Source organism: Colobus angolensis, unplaced genomic scaffold (assembly GCF_000951035.1).
Source record: "Colobus angolensis palliatus isolate OR3802 unplaced genomic scaffold, Cang.pa_1.0 Scaffold71, whole genome shotgun sequence".
Classification (NCBI taxonomy): domain Eukaryota; kingdom Metazoa; phylum Chordata; class Mammalia; order Primates; family Cercopithecidae; genus Colobus; species Colobus angolensis.
In genome coordinates this window covers 1045238-1061699 of record NW_012120821.1, presented here as the reverse complement: position 1 = coordinate 1061699, position 16462 = coordinate 1045238, and the positions used below count along the sequence as shown (strand labels likewise).

Below are 16462 nucleotides of genomic sequence, written 5' to 3'. Positions count from 1 at the left end.
TCAGAAACAGACTAGCATCTCATACAAACTTGTTTCTGTTTTCGAGATAGGGTCTCGCTCTATCACCCAGGCTGGAGTGCACTGGCACAATCATGGCTCACTGCACCCTGGACCACCTGGGCTTCTGTCTCAGCCTCCCAAGTAGCTGGGACTACATCACTACACCTAGTTTTTTTTGTTTTGTTTTGTTTTGTTTTTTTTGGTAGAGACATGATCTCACTTTGTTGCCCAGGCTGGTCTCAAACTGGACTCAAGCTATCTTCCCACCTCAGCCTCCCAAAGTGCTGGGATTATAGGCATGAGCCACCACATTCAGCCCAAACATTTCTGAGACCACCACTTGAACTATCAAGTATCTTCTTGTACCTGATTCTCATTAGAAACAATACACATTTATTGAATGTCATTGATATATAAAGATACCATTCTTTGAGTGGGGAAATATAATTTAAATATAATTTAAAAGTCACAACTACTGACAATCAACAATTTAAACACTAATGAGAATAATAAAGCTTGTTCCCAGAGAACCATGATACAGGGTGGGAAAGTACACAAATAATGGGCTCCTGTTGTTAGACTTCATGGTAATTACACTTGTGTGTTCTCCAGTATCTTTCTTCCTATTGTACTCCTGAAGCACTCAGACTGATAAAGACAAATCTCTGATCATTCCTACAAAGAGTGCAGGCAAAGTTAAGATTTAACTGTGATTGCTGGTTGTTTCATCCTGAATTCAAAATCCTGGATTTCCGAAACAACGGAGCTTGATGTCCCATTTGGCTATCTTACTTTTGTCTCCTCTTCTAGAAAGAACAAGTCATCTTCCTGAAAATTACAGGAGACACTTACTATGACAAAATAAGGCCTCTGAAACTGTCTTATCTCACATATAAAAAGTGTGAAATCACAGAACTGAAATCAGGTTCTGGATTTTCCTGGAAATAGGATGTCACCAGGATCTGTTCAAAGGTGAGCTTTGGCTACATCTTATAACTGTTTAAAACTCGAATGCAAAAAAACTGCTTTCAATATCATCAGATATGTGCAAAAACAATCTGTTAAATAACATAGGAAGATCATATTAACAAAAGACATTTCCAGAACACTAACATTCATGTGGTTTATAAAGGTGCATTTACTATAAAGATCTACACAGCCCAAAAACATGAAATTCTTCAAGGGAGGCCCCTTTATCCCATGAGTTGGCAGAATTCATTTTCATCTTCTATGCATGGATCACCAAAGTGATGAATGTCACTCCTCTTCAAGAAGGAAACATTTTCAGCCTTGTGAAGGGTCAGGTTTTCATGTACCCTCAAGGGTTCCTGGGGCTATGATCATGAAGAGCAGCCACTATGAAGACTGCTGAGAAGCCTTTTTCACTTCTTCACATTCGGGATGTGAAATAGTTTACAGAAAAATAAGAGTGTGCAAGTCCCTCTCACACATAGCAAAACGATTGTCTGCATACTCTTAAATTTTTAAAAGTTTTAAAAACTGTGATCTTTGCACTGTTTGCAAGAGTCAGCAACCATGAAGAGAGATATTCACCGTAAGTGACCACATATGGTGAACATGTTCACAATAGGTGACAGTTTTGCAAGATGACTCTTTGAGTTGGCATTCTGTTTCGGGTCACCAGGTTTCCGCAATCTCTGTGAGAGCCCGCAGCAGCTCTGCAAACGTAGGGCGGCCTTTGGGTTTCTGGAAAAGGGAAGTGGGGGGTGGTTAGCTTAGCTTAACCCACTTATGCCAAGTGTTTCATTTTTGGAACGCTAAGCATGTGGGAGTTATTTATATCCCACTGCTCGAGGTCATCGCCAAGGTCTGATTTTTCACTCATGCAAAAATTCAAAAAATTGCCACCTGTGGCATAAATGGGCTAAGGATCACTCAGAGACCAGCTCTGGAACTTGCTGACAGAGACCTGAATCCAGGCTGGCTCTCCACAAAAAGGAAGAGAAAGGTATCTTGACCGACATACCACAGCATGATTGGCAGTTGAGTGAGGCGTGAGTATGAAAATGTTAGAGAATGCTGCAAAAATAAAATGGCTAGACCTGCAAACACTAGCCACCTGTAGCTATTTAAATTTAAATTCCTAAAGATGATATAAATGTTTAAATTCAGTTTTTCAGTCACGCTGGCCACTTTTCAAGTACCCAATAGCCAGAAGTGGCTGCTATATTGAGCAGCACGGATACAGAACGTTTTCAGCATCTCAGAAAGTACTCTAGGACACCACCATCCTAGAGACATATTTGGATGACTTGACATGTGTGAGGTAAAGAAAGGGCTGACAGAAGGGGTATCTAGAGTACCAGGCTCCCAAGCTCAGTTCAGGGTATCTATGACACCTGAGCTATTATAGACAGGAGGATTTCAGTCAGAAAGCAAAAGGCATGTTTTCATGAGGGACTTTGAAGATCCTGGGGTACAGGTTGTGCTTTCAGTGTCAGTCAACAGAAAAATAAGAGTGTGGAAGTTCCTCTCACACATAGCAAAATGATTGCTGAATATTCTTACATTTTAAAAAGTTTTAAAAGCCTGTGATCTTTGCACAGTTTTCAAGAGTCAGCAACTCTAAAGGAAGATATTCACCATAAGTGACCCCATATCCCTGGTCATGGAGCCAAGGATTGGAGCATTTTTTCCTACTTCATTTAAGGGTGTGGTTTGGCTCTGAGTCCATGAGGAAGAAGAGATGGCACTGTCAGCATCTTTGAAAACTGTGGGAAACAGAGTTACTCATAGTAGCCACATTCTCACAGGTGTCACCAACAGCAGGGTCAGTGGAAAGACACCCCTTTTCATGGCTTATAAACAGAGAGCCTCAATAAAATAAACAGAGTAGAAGACAGCACAAGTGCAAGTGAGGGTCCTCATTGAGACTTTGGGAATAAATTGTGGAGCTCTCTGAGGAACCCGCTTCTATGCATGAATCCTGAAATTTGTCTCTCAAATATAACATAATCACTTTTGACTCTAATGCCCTAAGCACATGGGGTAAAGTTGTAGGCAAAATCAACTTTTGCACCTGACACAGAGGCTCACATCTGTAATCCCAGCACCTTGGGAGGCCAAGGTAGGAGGACTGCTTGAGGCTGAGGCAACAAAGTGAGACCCCATCTCTAGAAAAAATTTTTAAAAATTAGCTGGTCATGGTGGCACATCACTGTAGTCCCAGCTATTAAGGAGGCTGAGCTCGGTGGATTGCTTAAGCCCAGAAGGTCAAGGCTGCAGTGAGCTGTGATTGTGCCACTGCACTCCAGTCTGGGCAACAGAGCAAGACTCTGTCTCAAAAATGAATCAACGTTTTCTTTTCTTTTTTTTTTTTGAGACAATCTCACCGTGTCGCCCAGGCTGGAGTGCAATGGTGTGATTTTGGCTCACTGCAACCTCCATCTCCCAGGTTCAAACAATTCTCCTGTCCCAGCCTCCCAAGTGGCTGGGATTACAGGTGCCTGCCACCATGCCCAGCTAATCTTTTTGTATTTTCAGTAGAGACGGAGTTTCACCATGTTAGCTAGGCTGGTCTTGAACTCCTGACCTCGTGATTTGCCTACCTTGGCCTCCCAAAGTGCTGGGATTACAGGCGTGAGCCACCACACCTGGTCAAATCAACTTTTTCAAACAAATAAATCAACATAACTACATCATTGTATTACTCAATGTTCTGACTGCAATTTGAGACTAATGTTGTTTACATGGTCCTTCTGACAGCATCCTACTGATCACTTCCCTTCCTCCTTCTCTGTCTCAGATCCACTTATATATAACATCTCAATAAATATTATATTACACACACACGTACATGAGTATTATTTCATACACAACGTATACTTCTGAGCTACTTACATTATTATTGCAAAGATGCTCCTAAAACAGTTGTTTGTTACTACTTACTGAACATTTTTCTGAACTTTTTATTTTATAGCTTACTGAACATTTTTCTATGTCTTTCAAGATTCCTTGTAAAGTAGTTAATATATGTAAGATATTTTCATACATTAGGGCTCTCTATAAATGTAATGCTTCTTGGAATATGAACAACCACATCACTCTGAAAATATTCAATATTCTAGTGTTTGTGGTTATAAATTGATAATCAAGTGCTTTATTTTTTCAGCCAGGAGGAAACTTCTCATCAAGCTGTAATTTTCTAGGCTGAAACTGTCAGCTGGAAAGAGAGTAAAGCTCTCAAAATCACAGGCAAGTTCACTGAGAAGGGCAGGGGTGTGTTGAGTCAGTGTCCAGAGGTGGAACAGAAGCCCCTCTGGCTTTACATCTAAGCTTGGCATTTCAACAAATAGAAAAACTAAGTTCTGGAGAGATTTCTTCCTGAATGGAAGTTCCTGACACACTTTCTGCCTCCATTCCCAGTCTAGTTTAATCTCTAGCAGGAGTCCTGAGTGTCAGAAGACAGATGAAACCCATTACTATTAGTGTTAGAAAAGCAAGACAAAGGAAAGTTAAGTGAAGTAAATGGAAACACCATCTTTCTTTTTCAACATGGAAGTTCAACAAACCTCGTTCTACCCTTAGTTTGCACCATTAATTCTTTCATTTGTTCTTTTATTTATTTATTTGTTTGTTTGTTTTGAGAGAGTCTTGTTTTGTTGCCCAGGCTGGAGTACAGTGGTGCAATCTCAGCTCACTGTAGCCTCTGCATCCCAGATTCAAGCAATTCTCCTATCTCAGCCTCCCAAGTAGCTGGAATTACAGGCGTGCACTACCAGGCCTGGCTAATTTTTTATTTTTAGTAGAGACAGGGTTTCATCATGTTGGCCAGGCTGGTCTCACACTCCTGACCTCAAGTGATCTGCACACCTTGGCCTCCCAAAGTGCTGGGATTACAGGCATGAGCCACCACACACAGCCTCCATCATTTAATTCTTTTTTTTTTCTTTTTTTTGGAGACACAGTCTCACTCTGTCGCCCAGGTTAGAGTGCAGTGGCACGATCTCGGCTCACTGCAAGTTCTGCCTCCCAGGTTCAAGATTCTTCTCCTGCTTCAGCATCCCCAGTAGCTGGGATTACAGGCATGCACCACCATGCCCGGCTAATTTTTGTATTTTTAGTAGAGACGGGGTTTTATCATGTTGGCTGGGCTGGTCTCAAACTCCCGACCTCAGGTAATCCACCTGCCTCGGCCTCCCAAAGTGCTGGGATTACAGGTATGAGCCACTGCACCCGGCCCATTAATTCTTAAAGCTAATAAAACATCTAATCACTGAGGCTTGAGTAACACCAAGAGTTTCTGCAAGAACCAATCTCAAACAGATAAAACTCAGAAAATGCACTGAATTCCTCAGATAAAAGGCCATTGTTCAAAACAAAATGGATTCATGACTTTGTAGTGAGTTTGAGACAGAAATAGTACTTCAGACTCTCAGGATCATGACCAAGACACAGATGCCTTTTCCTGCCATGACAGAGTTCTGAAGTCATGTTTGTGATAATCAGATCTGCTCTCTGCTCTCAGATGCTGGGACTGCCAACCTTCGTAGGAAAGTAACATATAGTTACTTACCTCATGCCAGCAGCTGTACATAACTTCATATATGGACATTGGTGCTAGGTGAGGGCGATATAACCTGAAGCCTTCAGAAATAGCTTCCACGACTTGCAAATTTGACTTATTTTCAAAAGGCATTTTTCCTTCTGTAAAAACTTCCCACATTAAAACTCCTGCAAACAAAAATGCATGAAAACAAGGGGTTAGAGAGAAATGATTGCTTGGGAACTGAAAGAACAATTTCAAACTACAAGGCATTATTTTTGTGCTCCAGGCTTTGGGTTATAACCATCCTGAATAATAAAGGTTCTATCAAGGAAGCAAATCATATGTACCTCAGTTTTCAAAGAGACCTGTAACCTGAAAATAATCTAAGTGAAAACAATGCCTTTCCTTCTCCATGGGTCTTGATTGCCTTCTCTATCAGGAGAAATGCCGGTAGCATTTCCTTTTTTTTTTTTTTTTTTTTTGAGACAGGGTCTCGCTCTGTCACCCAGGCTGGAGTGCAGTGGCATGATCTCAGCTCACCGCAACTGCTGTCTCCCAGGTTCAAGCAATTCTTCTGCCTCAGCCTCCTGAGTAGCTGGGATTACAGGTGCCCACCACCACGCCCAGCTTATTTTTGTATTTTTAGTAGCGGCGGGGTTTCACCATGTTGGCCAGGCTAGTCTCGAACTCCTGACCTCAGGTGATCCGACCACCTCAGCCTCTCAAAGTGCTGGGATTACAAGCGTGAGCCACCACGCCTGGACTAGCATTTTCATTTCTAAGTAGCAGTCATGTCCCTGCACTCTGAAATCAATAAACCTTTCTGTCATTCCATAGAAACTGACAGGATTATGTGAGCCTCTGCTGCCTATTTAACCAAGAGTTTCAGCCAGTAAATGGCATGTGTCCCCTTCTTTCTGCTAAAAGATTAGACTGATGGGCAGAGCCCCAGAGTATCTAGCAGGGTCCAGTAATCATTGATTGATTGGTTAGTGAAACTCCTGCAAGAACTCCCAATTTGAGTTCATTTAATTATTCACTTATTCTACAAATATTTACTAGACATTGATGAGGCATCTGCTGGGGCCTGGAGATTTTATAAGTGTGAGATCAATCCATGTGCCTAAGGAGCCCACTGTTCAGTGAAGGAGACAAGTAGGTAAAATTCAGGGAGTTCTAACTGTTCTGCAACCTTCGATGAGGTCCTTATATTGCTCTTCATTGGTGTCTAAGACGTGGTCTCACAACCTAACCGCTCTTCAGTAGAGCTTCAAATGTCACCTGCTGAGACTATCATATGTCCACGGAGAGCTGATGAAATTAATGACACAAGCTTAACCTTATTGTATTTTTTTTAATTTAAGTTTTAATTTTTTTTTAGGCAGGTTCTTGCTCTGTCGCCCAGGTTGGAGTACAGTGACACAATCCTGGCTCACTATAATCTCAAACTCCTGGGCTCAAGCAATCCTCTTGCCTCAGCCTCCCAAGGAACTGGGACTACAGGTACATGCCACCACACCTGGCTAATTTTTTTTTTTGTAAAGACAGAGTCTTGCTAGGTTGCCCAGGCTAGTCTTGAACTCCTGGTCTCAAGCAATCCTCCCACCTCAGCCTCCCAAAGTGCTGGGATTGTAGGCCTGAGCCACTGTGCCCAGTTTTAACCTTATAGTAGACAATAAAACTGACACCCTTCTGAGGACCCGGAACCCACAAGCCTTCAGGCAGTTCTGGGTGAAAGAGGATAGATCGATTTTTACATATTACCATTTCTTGAAAATCAACCTCGAAACTTCACTGGACATGGGTCTATGGTGTCTCTTTCTCAATGAAGAACATTATCCAATATGAATATCAATTCACAGATCTCAAGGAAGCCTATGTCTAAATTCCACAAACTTTAAACTTAAGGAAGTAAATGAGATGCCACCATTTTTTAAACTCAGGTTTTAAGTTCAGGTTAACAACTAAACAATTGGAAAATAGTCAAGCTGCTTCATAGTTTAGACAATGAAGTTTACTAATTACACTCTAAACTCAACAGTATCATAAGATCATTTTTCCTTCAAGCCTCTGCAGAGTGGAAAACTTGTCTGAGTTTTTTTTCTAGATCGGTAGACTCTTTGTTACGGTTTTACAGTGAATGCCCATGGAGGAAGGAAAAGATCCAAAAGTCACACTTATGTAAGAAGGTATGTGACACTAGTTGCCAAAGACAATCGGGACGTGGTTAGAACACATAGAAGGAAGAACAATTACAAGAAGACTTTTTAAAAAATGCTACATCAATTAGGAAATCAAAGTTAAAAATAACATATTGCCCATTTTATTAAATCAAGATCCAGCAAACATCAGATGCACTCACCAAATGACCAGACATCAGATTTACTGCTGTACTTATTGAAAAGAAAAACTTCAGGAGGGGACCACTTGATTGGGAACTTGGATCCAAAAGAACTGACATACTCATCATCCAAAACATACCTACAGTTATCAGATTCAAAGCACATTGTGTTAATTACTCCAAGCTCTATTTACTTCAAATCCCTTTAGTTAACTCTAAGTTGTTAAAAGACAAAATATTTTACCCTAGAAAGCTTGTGGACACCTTCTTGTTAGTAGAGTGTGAAAGTGCCCTTGATAATGTTTCCTCCCCAAACCACGTTTCAGTTGTGTTTGTTTTATGTGGATATCTGAAAATCATAATGCTGCTTCAGTTCAAAACAAGGCTCACTGTTTATGTTAATTATGGTAAATTCTTAACTCTACAAAGAAGCATGCTAACAAACAAGATTATAAAAAGGAAATAAAAGACCACTCTTCCCAGGGGTGGGGAAAACAAAGACCACTCTTCTTAAAATGGAAATGAATGATTCAAAGTTGGATGTCGAATTTTCTTCCATGTGTATGTTTTTTTGTGGGGCATAGAGAAGGGGAGAAAGTAAAAGTATATGAACATAATGCTTCTGATGTGACAAATCTCTAATGCATTAGAATGGCCCTATATGGAAAGAAATCAAGAATAACTACCATCTCCTTAAAATAGTAAGTTGAACCCTCTCTCTTTTGAGAGTTGTATGCAGGGATGTCCAAATGTGAGAAATTGGGGAGAAGAGACAAAAATTAACTTGTGCTTGTTGCCCCTTAAATATACAATATAGTGTTTTCACAGCATTTATTAATGCTGCCTCTACACTCCCACTTTTCTTTTTAATATACACTACCTCCCTCCACCTGTCAGCACTTTATTGAGTCAGAGGTCATTCTACTAAAGAATCAATAACAGTAAACAAAGAGAGAAAAGCCATTGTCTATAGATTTTGAATTTTTCAAGTCTAGGCTCTTCAGAGAAGAAATATTGAGTTATTAACAAAATATCTTGGAAAATGGGCCATGAACAGGAGTGAGATCTCACTACCACCACTATCTAGAAAAAGATCCCTTGAGCTAGAGGAATGGGGGAGATAGAAGGGAAAGAAAAGGGGAGTACTAGACATTAGTAGGTCAGTGGGTTAGGGTCCTTTATCTTGTACCCTATAAGGGCTGCCCAAGTCACATAGCAGAGAAGGAAGCTCCTAGTCCCACATTAGGTTGGTGGGATTTAAAAGTGAAACAGAACCTGTGCTCTTTTCCCCAGGTAGAGCCCTCGGAAAGGCAGAAAGATGCCAATGAACAAATGGTGGATGTGCCTAGGTAAATGAGATCTGAGATCCCACCATGGAGTTTTGTAATCATAAAGAATGTTGACCAGGTGAGACTGCTCACGCCTGTAATCCCAGCACTTTGGGAGGCCGAGGTGGTTGGATATTTGAGGTCAGGAGTTCAAGACCAGCCTGGCCAACATGGTGAAACCCTGTCTCTACCAAAAATTAAAAAATTAGCTGGGCGTGGTGGCATGTGCCTGTAGTTCCAGCTACTTGGAGGGCTGAGACAGAAGGATAGCTTGAGTCTGGGAAGTCAAGGCTGCAGTGAGCCAAGGGAGCGAGCGCCACTGCACTCCAGCCTGGGCAACAGAGCAAGACTCTGTCAGAAAAAAAAAAAAAAAAATGCCAGTTCTGAATGAATCTTGCAGAAAAAATCAGTATGGGTTAGCAGCTACCTGTTTGAGTGGCCAGCCAAAGACAAGACTGGAGGATGGTGGCTGCAAGGATGCCATGCACACAGATAACAAAATGGCCAATAAGCCACCTCCCTACCAGTACGATAGCCCCATGAGACCAAGAACTTTGACTTTGAAGCTTAGGGAAGTCAGAGAAAAACCCCAAATTCCCTGGAATTATATTTCTAGCACCACCCCAAAAAAGGATCCTCAAAATTTAAACTATATTGAGTTGTAGAAAAACACGGCTACATTTTTCACACTCTTGAATTGTAGACTTACAGTCAACTACTATACTTAATAATAGAAATGTTTGGTGAGGACATAGAAAAATCAGAGCTGAGCAAACAAATTTATTTCTTTTTCTCCCAAAAACATATGTATATCAGAAATGCTTTTTTCTTCACTTTTCTCAGTGGACCGAGAAATTCCTTTTTTAATTTAAAAATATACCATAGTTTTCTTAAAAGATGTGAATAGTCCACAGTAAACATTTACCTCACAGCTAAAACTGTACATGTCCTAAAATTCAAAGTGGGTCAGTAGGCCATACAACCAGGCCTACAACCTAGGAAGATAAAAACACAGTCTGCAGCATCTTCAGTTTATCAGTAAACAAATGTAAGATTCCCTCTTATGAGTAAACAAACAAAATACATATATATACATAGCACGTACCTTGTCATTCCAAAGTCCGAAATTTTTACTGTGCATGTTGAACTGACCAAACAATTCCTTGCTGCCTATGGAAAGACGAAAAGAATCCAAGTTTGAATACAAGTTTTTATTTCAAGAGTTTTTCTTCTCCTCTTCCTTAGGTTATTTGGACCCCACGCTACCTGTCTGTGTGGACAGCCAAGTCATTTTTATGGTGATATCCATCAATGGTATAGATTCAATAGTTTGCCTTCATATTTTTTTTGAGACAGGATCTGGCTCTGTCGCCCAGGCTGGAGTACAATGGCACCGTGTTGGCTCACTGCAACCTTCCCCTCCTGGGGTCAAACCATCCTCCCACCTTAGCCTCTTAAGTAGCTGGTACTACAGGCACACACCACCACACCCAGTTAATTTTTATATTTTTAGTAAAGATGGGGTTTCACCATGTTGCCCACACTGGTCTTGAACTCCTGGGCTCAAATGATCCACCCACCTTGGCTTCCCAAAGTGCTGGGATTACAGGAGTGAGCCACCATGCCCAGCCTGCCCTCAATTCAATCTGAAAGATGATACAACTATAAATCTTGGCATAAAAATAGTGTATTTTTTTTAACATCTTTATAGGAAAGCCCAAAATACATAACAGATAAGGCATATTCATTTTATATCTTTGGGATCTCTAATACATAATAAAAATTAAGAAAAGATAATTCAACACTGATTTCACTCAAGGTAACTATTTACAGTGACTTTTTCATATTTCTTAAAATTATCACAATGAACTGAATATAATGCTATGTAGAAACAATATATTTGAGGCCAAAGCAATTCATTTTCAGCAACTTAATCAAGAAAATCATTGATTTGATTATTTAGCCTCATGTAGGTAAACTAGATAAAATATTTGATAGAATTTTCCTCTTTTCAGCTAATGTGTGGTTCAATTAGTCAAGCAACAAAAGCAAGAAATTTGAAATAATAAATCACAAGGAACCAGTTTAGAAGATGCCAGCAAGTCCTAGCAATGACCAAACCACAAGAAAAGTTCTTGACAGGGAAAAGACTCATTGTTCACTGATATATTTTAAATAGCATATAGGGAGATAAAATAGAACACAAAAGAAAATGAGCAAACAAGGGAAAAAACAGGAATAGGAGGGCCTGTCAGAAGCCATTTGGAGCAAATAAAATGACCAGAACTGTCACCCAATTGTTATCCACAAAGACAAACCTGCAGACTAGGAAAGTGAGCCAGGCGGAGTTGATACCATATTCACCTATTCAAAAATTTGCTCATTTCTCCTAGATGCTGGATACCGGGAAATGTGCCTTTAGGGAATTTTTTTTTAATGATCTATCTCTATAATAGCAATAGTTAACATTGCTGAGCTCCTCTACACACTAGACACTGTTTATTAATTCATGTAATTCTCCCAGCAAACCCATACGAGGAAGGTGCTATAATTAATACCACTTCACTGGTTAACTAGCTTGCCCAAGCTCTCACAGCTAGTAAAAAACAGAGACAATATTTCAACCCAGCTAGCCTGGCTCTAGAGTAGTCGTTCTCAACCTCAACTTCACATGGGGCTCATCACGGGAATTTTCAAAAAATATTGATGCCTGGGTTTCAGCCACAGAGATTCTGATTTAATTGGTCTGGGGTATGGCCTGGCTATTGCAATTTTTCTAAAAGCTTCCAAGCAATTGTAATGCACACCAAAGTTTGAAGTTTGGGAATGACTGTTTGCAACCTATGTTCTCAATCACTGCATGGCATCTCAGACATCTAGGCCTTGATCTCAAAGACTCTAAGTCTCATAAGATAGACTGTAGTATTTGTATAAATGATGTAAATAATTAACTATTGGGTGAAGCAGGAAATAGCAAATGCCCTGAGTGTTCCAAGCCACGGGTAGGATAAGCATACTTCCCAAGGTGTGCTGAGGCCAATGTAACTATACTCCCCAAAATACTTGAGTAATATGATCACTTTGATCATGTGTGATGGAAGCACAGAATTACTTCCAAGGGGCGATATGAGGGATTTCTCATAGACTTTTCCAATTCACATTTGAGTTAATTTTTAGATTTTGAAATAAGACAATGGAAGGACATAAGGACATCAAGGGAATAGTGTGAATATCATGAATAAATGTGGAATGGACAGAAAGTGTTACTCAAGGGGAGGTAGCAATGCAGGGAAGCAGTGCTATTAGCATATGGTTTGGGTAAGACAATCATTTATTTAAATAGGAATGTTCTGAGCATTACAGAAAAAAAAAAAATGTAGCATTCCTAGTCTCTTCAATAATGCCAGTAGTGCTCTTGCAATCCTGTTAGGGCCAAACTACCTCCACGTCAGGAGCCGTTATGCCCCAGGTGACATTCTTTAGATAAAGTTGGAGACTAAAACTGGAAATTGTTCTTCACTGTTGTATCTCCAGTGCTTAGCAGAATGCTTGGCATATACCAGGCACTCGATACATGTTTGATTATTGGTTGAAAGGGAAAAAGGTGGAAGGAAAGAAAGAAGAAGGAAGAGAAGGAAGAAGGGAGAGCGGAAAGGAAAGGAAATCAGTTTTAGTCACATGATAAGTTAGGTGGTTAATTAGTTCAAGGCATAGAGTAAAGCCTTACTTGGCTATGAAATCACCTTTGCAAAATTATGACTGAGAACCTAACTGACTCCATCTCGCTTCTAACCTCCAAACTGCCCTTGTTCATTCCTGGGCATAGGCTAAACTAACTTTGGGTGGAATTTACAGTTTATAGTTTAAAGTGAAAATGATAACAGCCCTTTCCCAAACAAACCTCCCTCTTGCCTGGGGACTAGACTTCCTTTGTAGGACTAACAAATTAGCCACAAGATTAGAAATTATGGTTTAGGAGTCAGACAACTGGAGGCTACAAGATTCTGACTCTCCTTAAACTGCTCCTAAGATCAGTGCTTGAGCTATTTTGCAGACCCTGCGCTTGATGGATCAGCTGGCACCACCCAGATCAATTAACTGGCTCACCTGATCTTCTCGCCCCCACCCAGGAACTGACTCAGCATGAGGACAGCTTCAACTTCCAATGGTTTCATCTCCTACCTAACCAATCAGCTCTCCTGGCTCACTGGCTTCCCCCCACCCACCAAGTTGTCCTTAAAAACTCTGATCCCCTTATGCTCCGGGAGACTGATTTGAGTAATAATAAAACTCCAGTCTCCTGCACAGTCGGTTCTATGTGAATTACTCTTTCTCTATTGCGGTTCCCCTGTCCTGATAAATGGGCTCTGTCTAGTCAGCAGGCAGGGTGAACCCATTGGGTCTTTATAGCAACAGCATCAATGGGCAATTAAAAACAAAGTTACATTTTACAACAAATTGCATGAATAGGTAAATATTTAAAAATTAAATCAAGGATACATTATTCAAAGTATTGAAAAGAATTGTCACATCCTTCTGAATATTGGTATGATACATTTAAAAAAGTAAATTTGCACCATACTTACCAAATCCCTATGAATATAGCCATTCCTCTCCAGATATTCCATTCCTTCACATATATCCTGACATACACTCAGTAGCATTTCCTTCCTAAGCTTTCCTTTATTCTCCTTGAGATAGTTAAGCAGGCAGCCATTTTCCATGAACTCTGTCACAATGTAAAGGGGCTTCCGTTGTGTACAGACCCCATAAAGTTGCACTAGCTTTGAATGAGATAATTTCCTGGTGAAGAAAAACATACACCAGTGAGCAGAATTGTGTTTGCATTTTAAAATGTTTGAACACAACCTGTAATATTTACCATCTATTTATCACTCTCATTATCAAGATAAGATAAAAATCCACCCAAACACAGAGAAAGTAATGCAGCTTCCTTGCCACTTAATGCACTGAGAATGTGGGGTCAAGAGTTTGAGTGGTAATGCCAAAGGCAGTGTGGAAAGAGAATATTACATGCACCACATTATATGTGTCAGCATTTTATTTTTCTCCTCTTCATTTTATAATCCTTTTGTTTCTTCATCACTGTTTATCCTTGCTAGGTCGAGCAGATTTCCTTTCCTGTTCCTTGAATTCCAGCTTTCCTACCTGCAGCTGTCCAGATGAAAAATTCTGGACAGACAAGAGGGAGGAAAGAGTGACTAAAAAAAAAAACAAAAATTAAATTCTAAAGCATGAAGTTCTTTAAAAGGAAATTTTTAGATAAAGTTGGAAACTAAAAAACATTTACCAACATGAAAACTTGCAGTGCACACACATACACACATGCGCCTCGAATGTTGCCTATTAAAACGTACCCAGAACTTTTTAGTTATCTAGACTTCAAAAGTTTACTGGTTTTGTGTGCGTGTGTGTAGAATATTATATTCAATCTCTAAAAGCCTTTTATACTAACTAATCATCATGGAAAATAATATTCAAATTAACGCTTATAATTTTAGAAGACGTACCTTGTGTCAAATGTGCCTTGAAAATTTATTGCTTCTTTTCATTCTTTTCATTCATAAATGTAAAATAAAATCAGTGACTTGGGAAGACTGTGTACCTTAACACAATGTATATGAATGATTTTTGACTCATTATCATAAAATTAGCTTGTGAAAACACTCCAGTTTATGAGGAAGAGAGGCATTCAGAGAACTTAACATTATCTTAATTTGGAGATATATATATATGTATTATATTTTGTCTTATTTACTTTTTGAATTCATAAAGTGTACTTTCAGTTAAGGGATGCAGTTTACATGTATATAGAGTAAGTGCAGAAAAGCAAGTCTTGAGATGAAATATTAATTTGCCACAGGAAATCCACCAAGTTGATACCCACATGGAAGCATTTGAGAATTGAAATATTACTGCATTTCCTTATCAAGATCACTGGTAAAAATCTAACAGAAATCAGGCAAACCTTTATCAGAAATCAGGCAAAGACAAACTCTCATATGATTCAGTCTAATAAATATGACAAATATTTCTCACAAGCACAGAAAGATGCAAATGGAAAATCTACATTCTTGTATGTTATAACTCTAGGACTTCTTAATACACATTATTTCTCAGTTCAGAGAAGTATGTGGGATTCATCATAGGCCAAACACACATTTAAATTCATTTAAATTTGTTATTTAAATATTTTCAGATCCCTTGCAGGCTTCTCCAGTTCTCCTTTTCTAATTATTCTCTTTCCCTAAGTAATTGCATTAAGTTTCAGGGTTGTAAATATCATCTCTGGTAACCACTCTCAAGTTAATATCCTCCACTCTGACCTTTTTCCTGAACTCCAGACTCATATATTTACCTCACTACTTGATCACACCTAATAAATAACAGTCTTCTCAAATCCAACATGTCCAAAGCAGAATTCTTAATTTTTCCTCCTAAACCTGTTTAGTCTCCCCCCATCTTTGTAAATGGTGCCACCCTTTGCCTAATATAATAATGTACACCAAAACCTTAGCATCATCTTTTTTCCTCTGGTTTCTTCCGACTACCTACCACATTCAATTTATCAGCAAGTCTTGAAGACTTTATCTCAAAAATGTATCCTGAAACAATTCTCCTCTTTCCATCTTTTGCCCTCTAACATATATTAGTTTTCCAAGAGTGTGTTGATAATTATGTTCATTAAGATCACGTTTTTTGTGCCCAGACAGTTCACAGTTTTGATTTCAATTAGAAGCTCTAATGATGTTTTGTTGTGGGACTACAGGCAAATTACATAATGTAAACCAAAAATAAAATTCTAAGCCCCTAACCATCTGAATGGACTCCTCCTCTTAGCCAAGGGCATTCCAAAGTTAACCTGTAAAACTAGTTCAGGCCACGATGGGAAGAGGGAGTTGGACATGCCTCATAACCATTAACATCAACACAGACATTGAGACTGATAGAACAGACTCTTCAAGTCTAACAAGAAACATTTACCATCTATTTTCCCTGAAACCTTCTACCTAGAAGTTTCATCTGCATAATAAACACAGACCATCTGTGCTGGTCTCCAAAATTCTTTATAGTAACCCAGACATTCCTTTCCATTGATTTCAGTTCTTTGGATAATAACTCAACCAACTGTCAATCAGAAAATCTTTGAATCTGTCTATGACTTGGAAGCCCCCACTGATACGGACAGGAGACAGGAAAATATTGGGTAGAAGAGGGCAGTTTCCCCAGGAGAGTCCTCACCCTCAAGCCTAGATACCCATG

At 39.6% G+C, this 16462-nt stretch overlaps 1 protein-coding gene across 1 annotated transcript in view; it reads right to left on the bottom strand.

The window, feature by feature from the left end:
- Positions 1–203: 203 nt before the first annotated feature.
- TXK (TXK tyrosine kinase) overlaps positions 204–16462 on the bottom strand; it is a 67529-nt gene continuing 51270 nt past the window's right edge. Inside the window, exons 11-15 of the mRNA XM_011927316.1 lie at positions 13765–13981; positions 10284–10348; positions 7872–7990; positions 5537–5694; positions 204–1707 (exon numbers count right to left, since the gene is read on the bottom strand). Coding sequence (XP_011782706.1) covers positions 1639–1707; positions 5537–5694; positions 7872–7990; positions 10284–10348; positions 13765–13981 — 628 coding nt within the window. The 3' untranslated portion in view covers positions 204–1638. The remainder of the gene's footprint in view (positions 1708–5536; positions 5695–7871; positions 7991–10283; positions 10349–13764; positions 13982–16462) is intronic.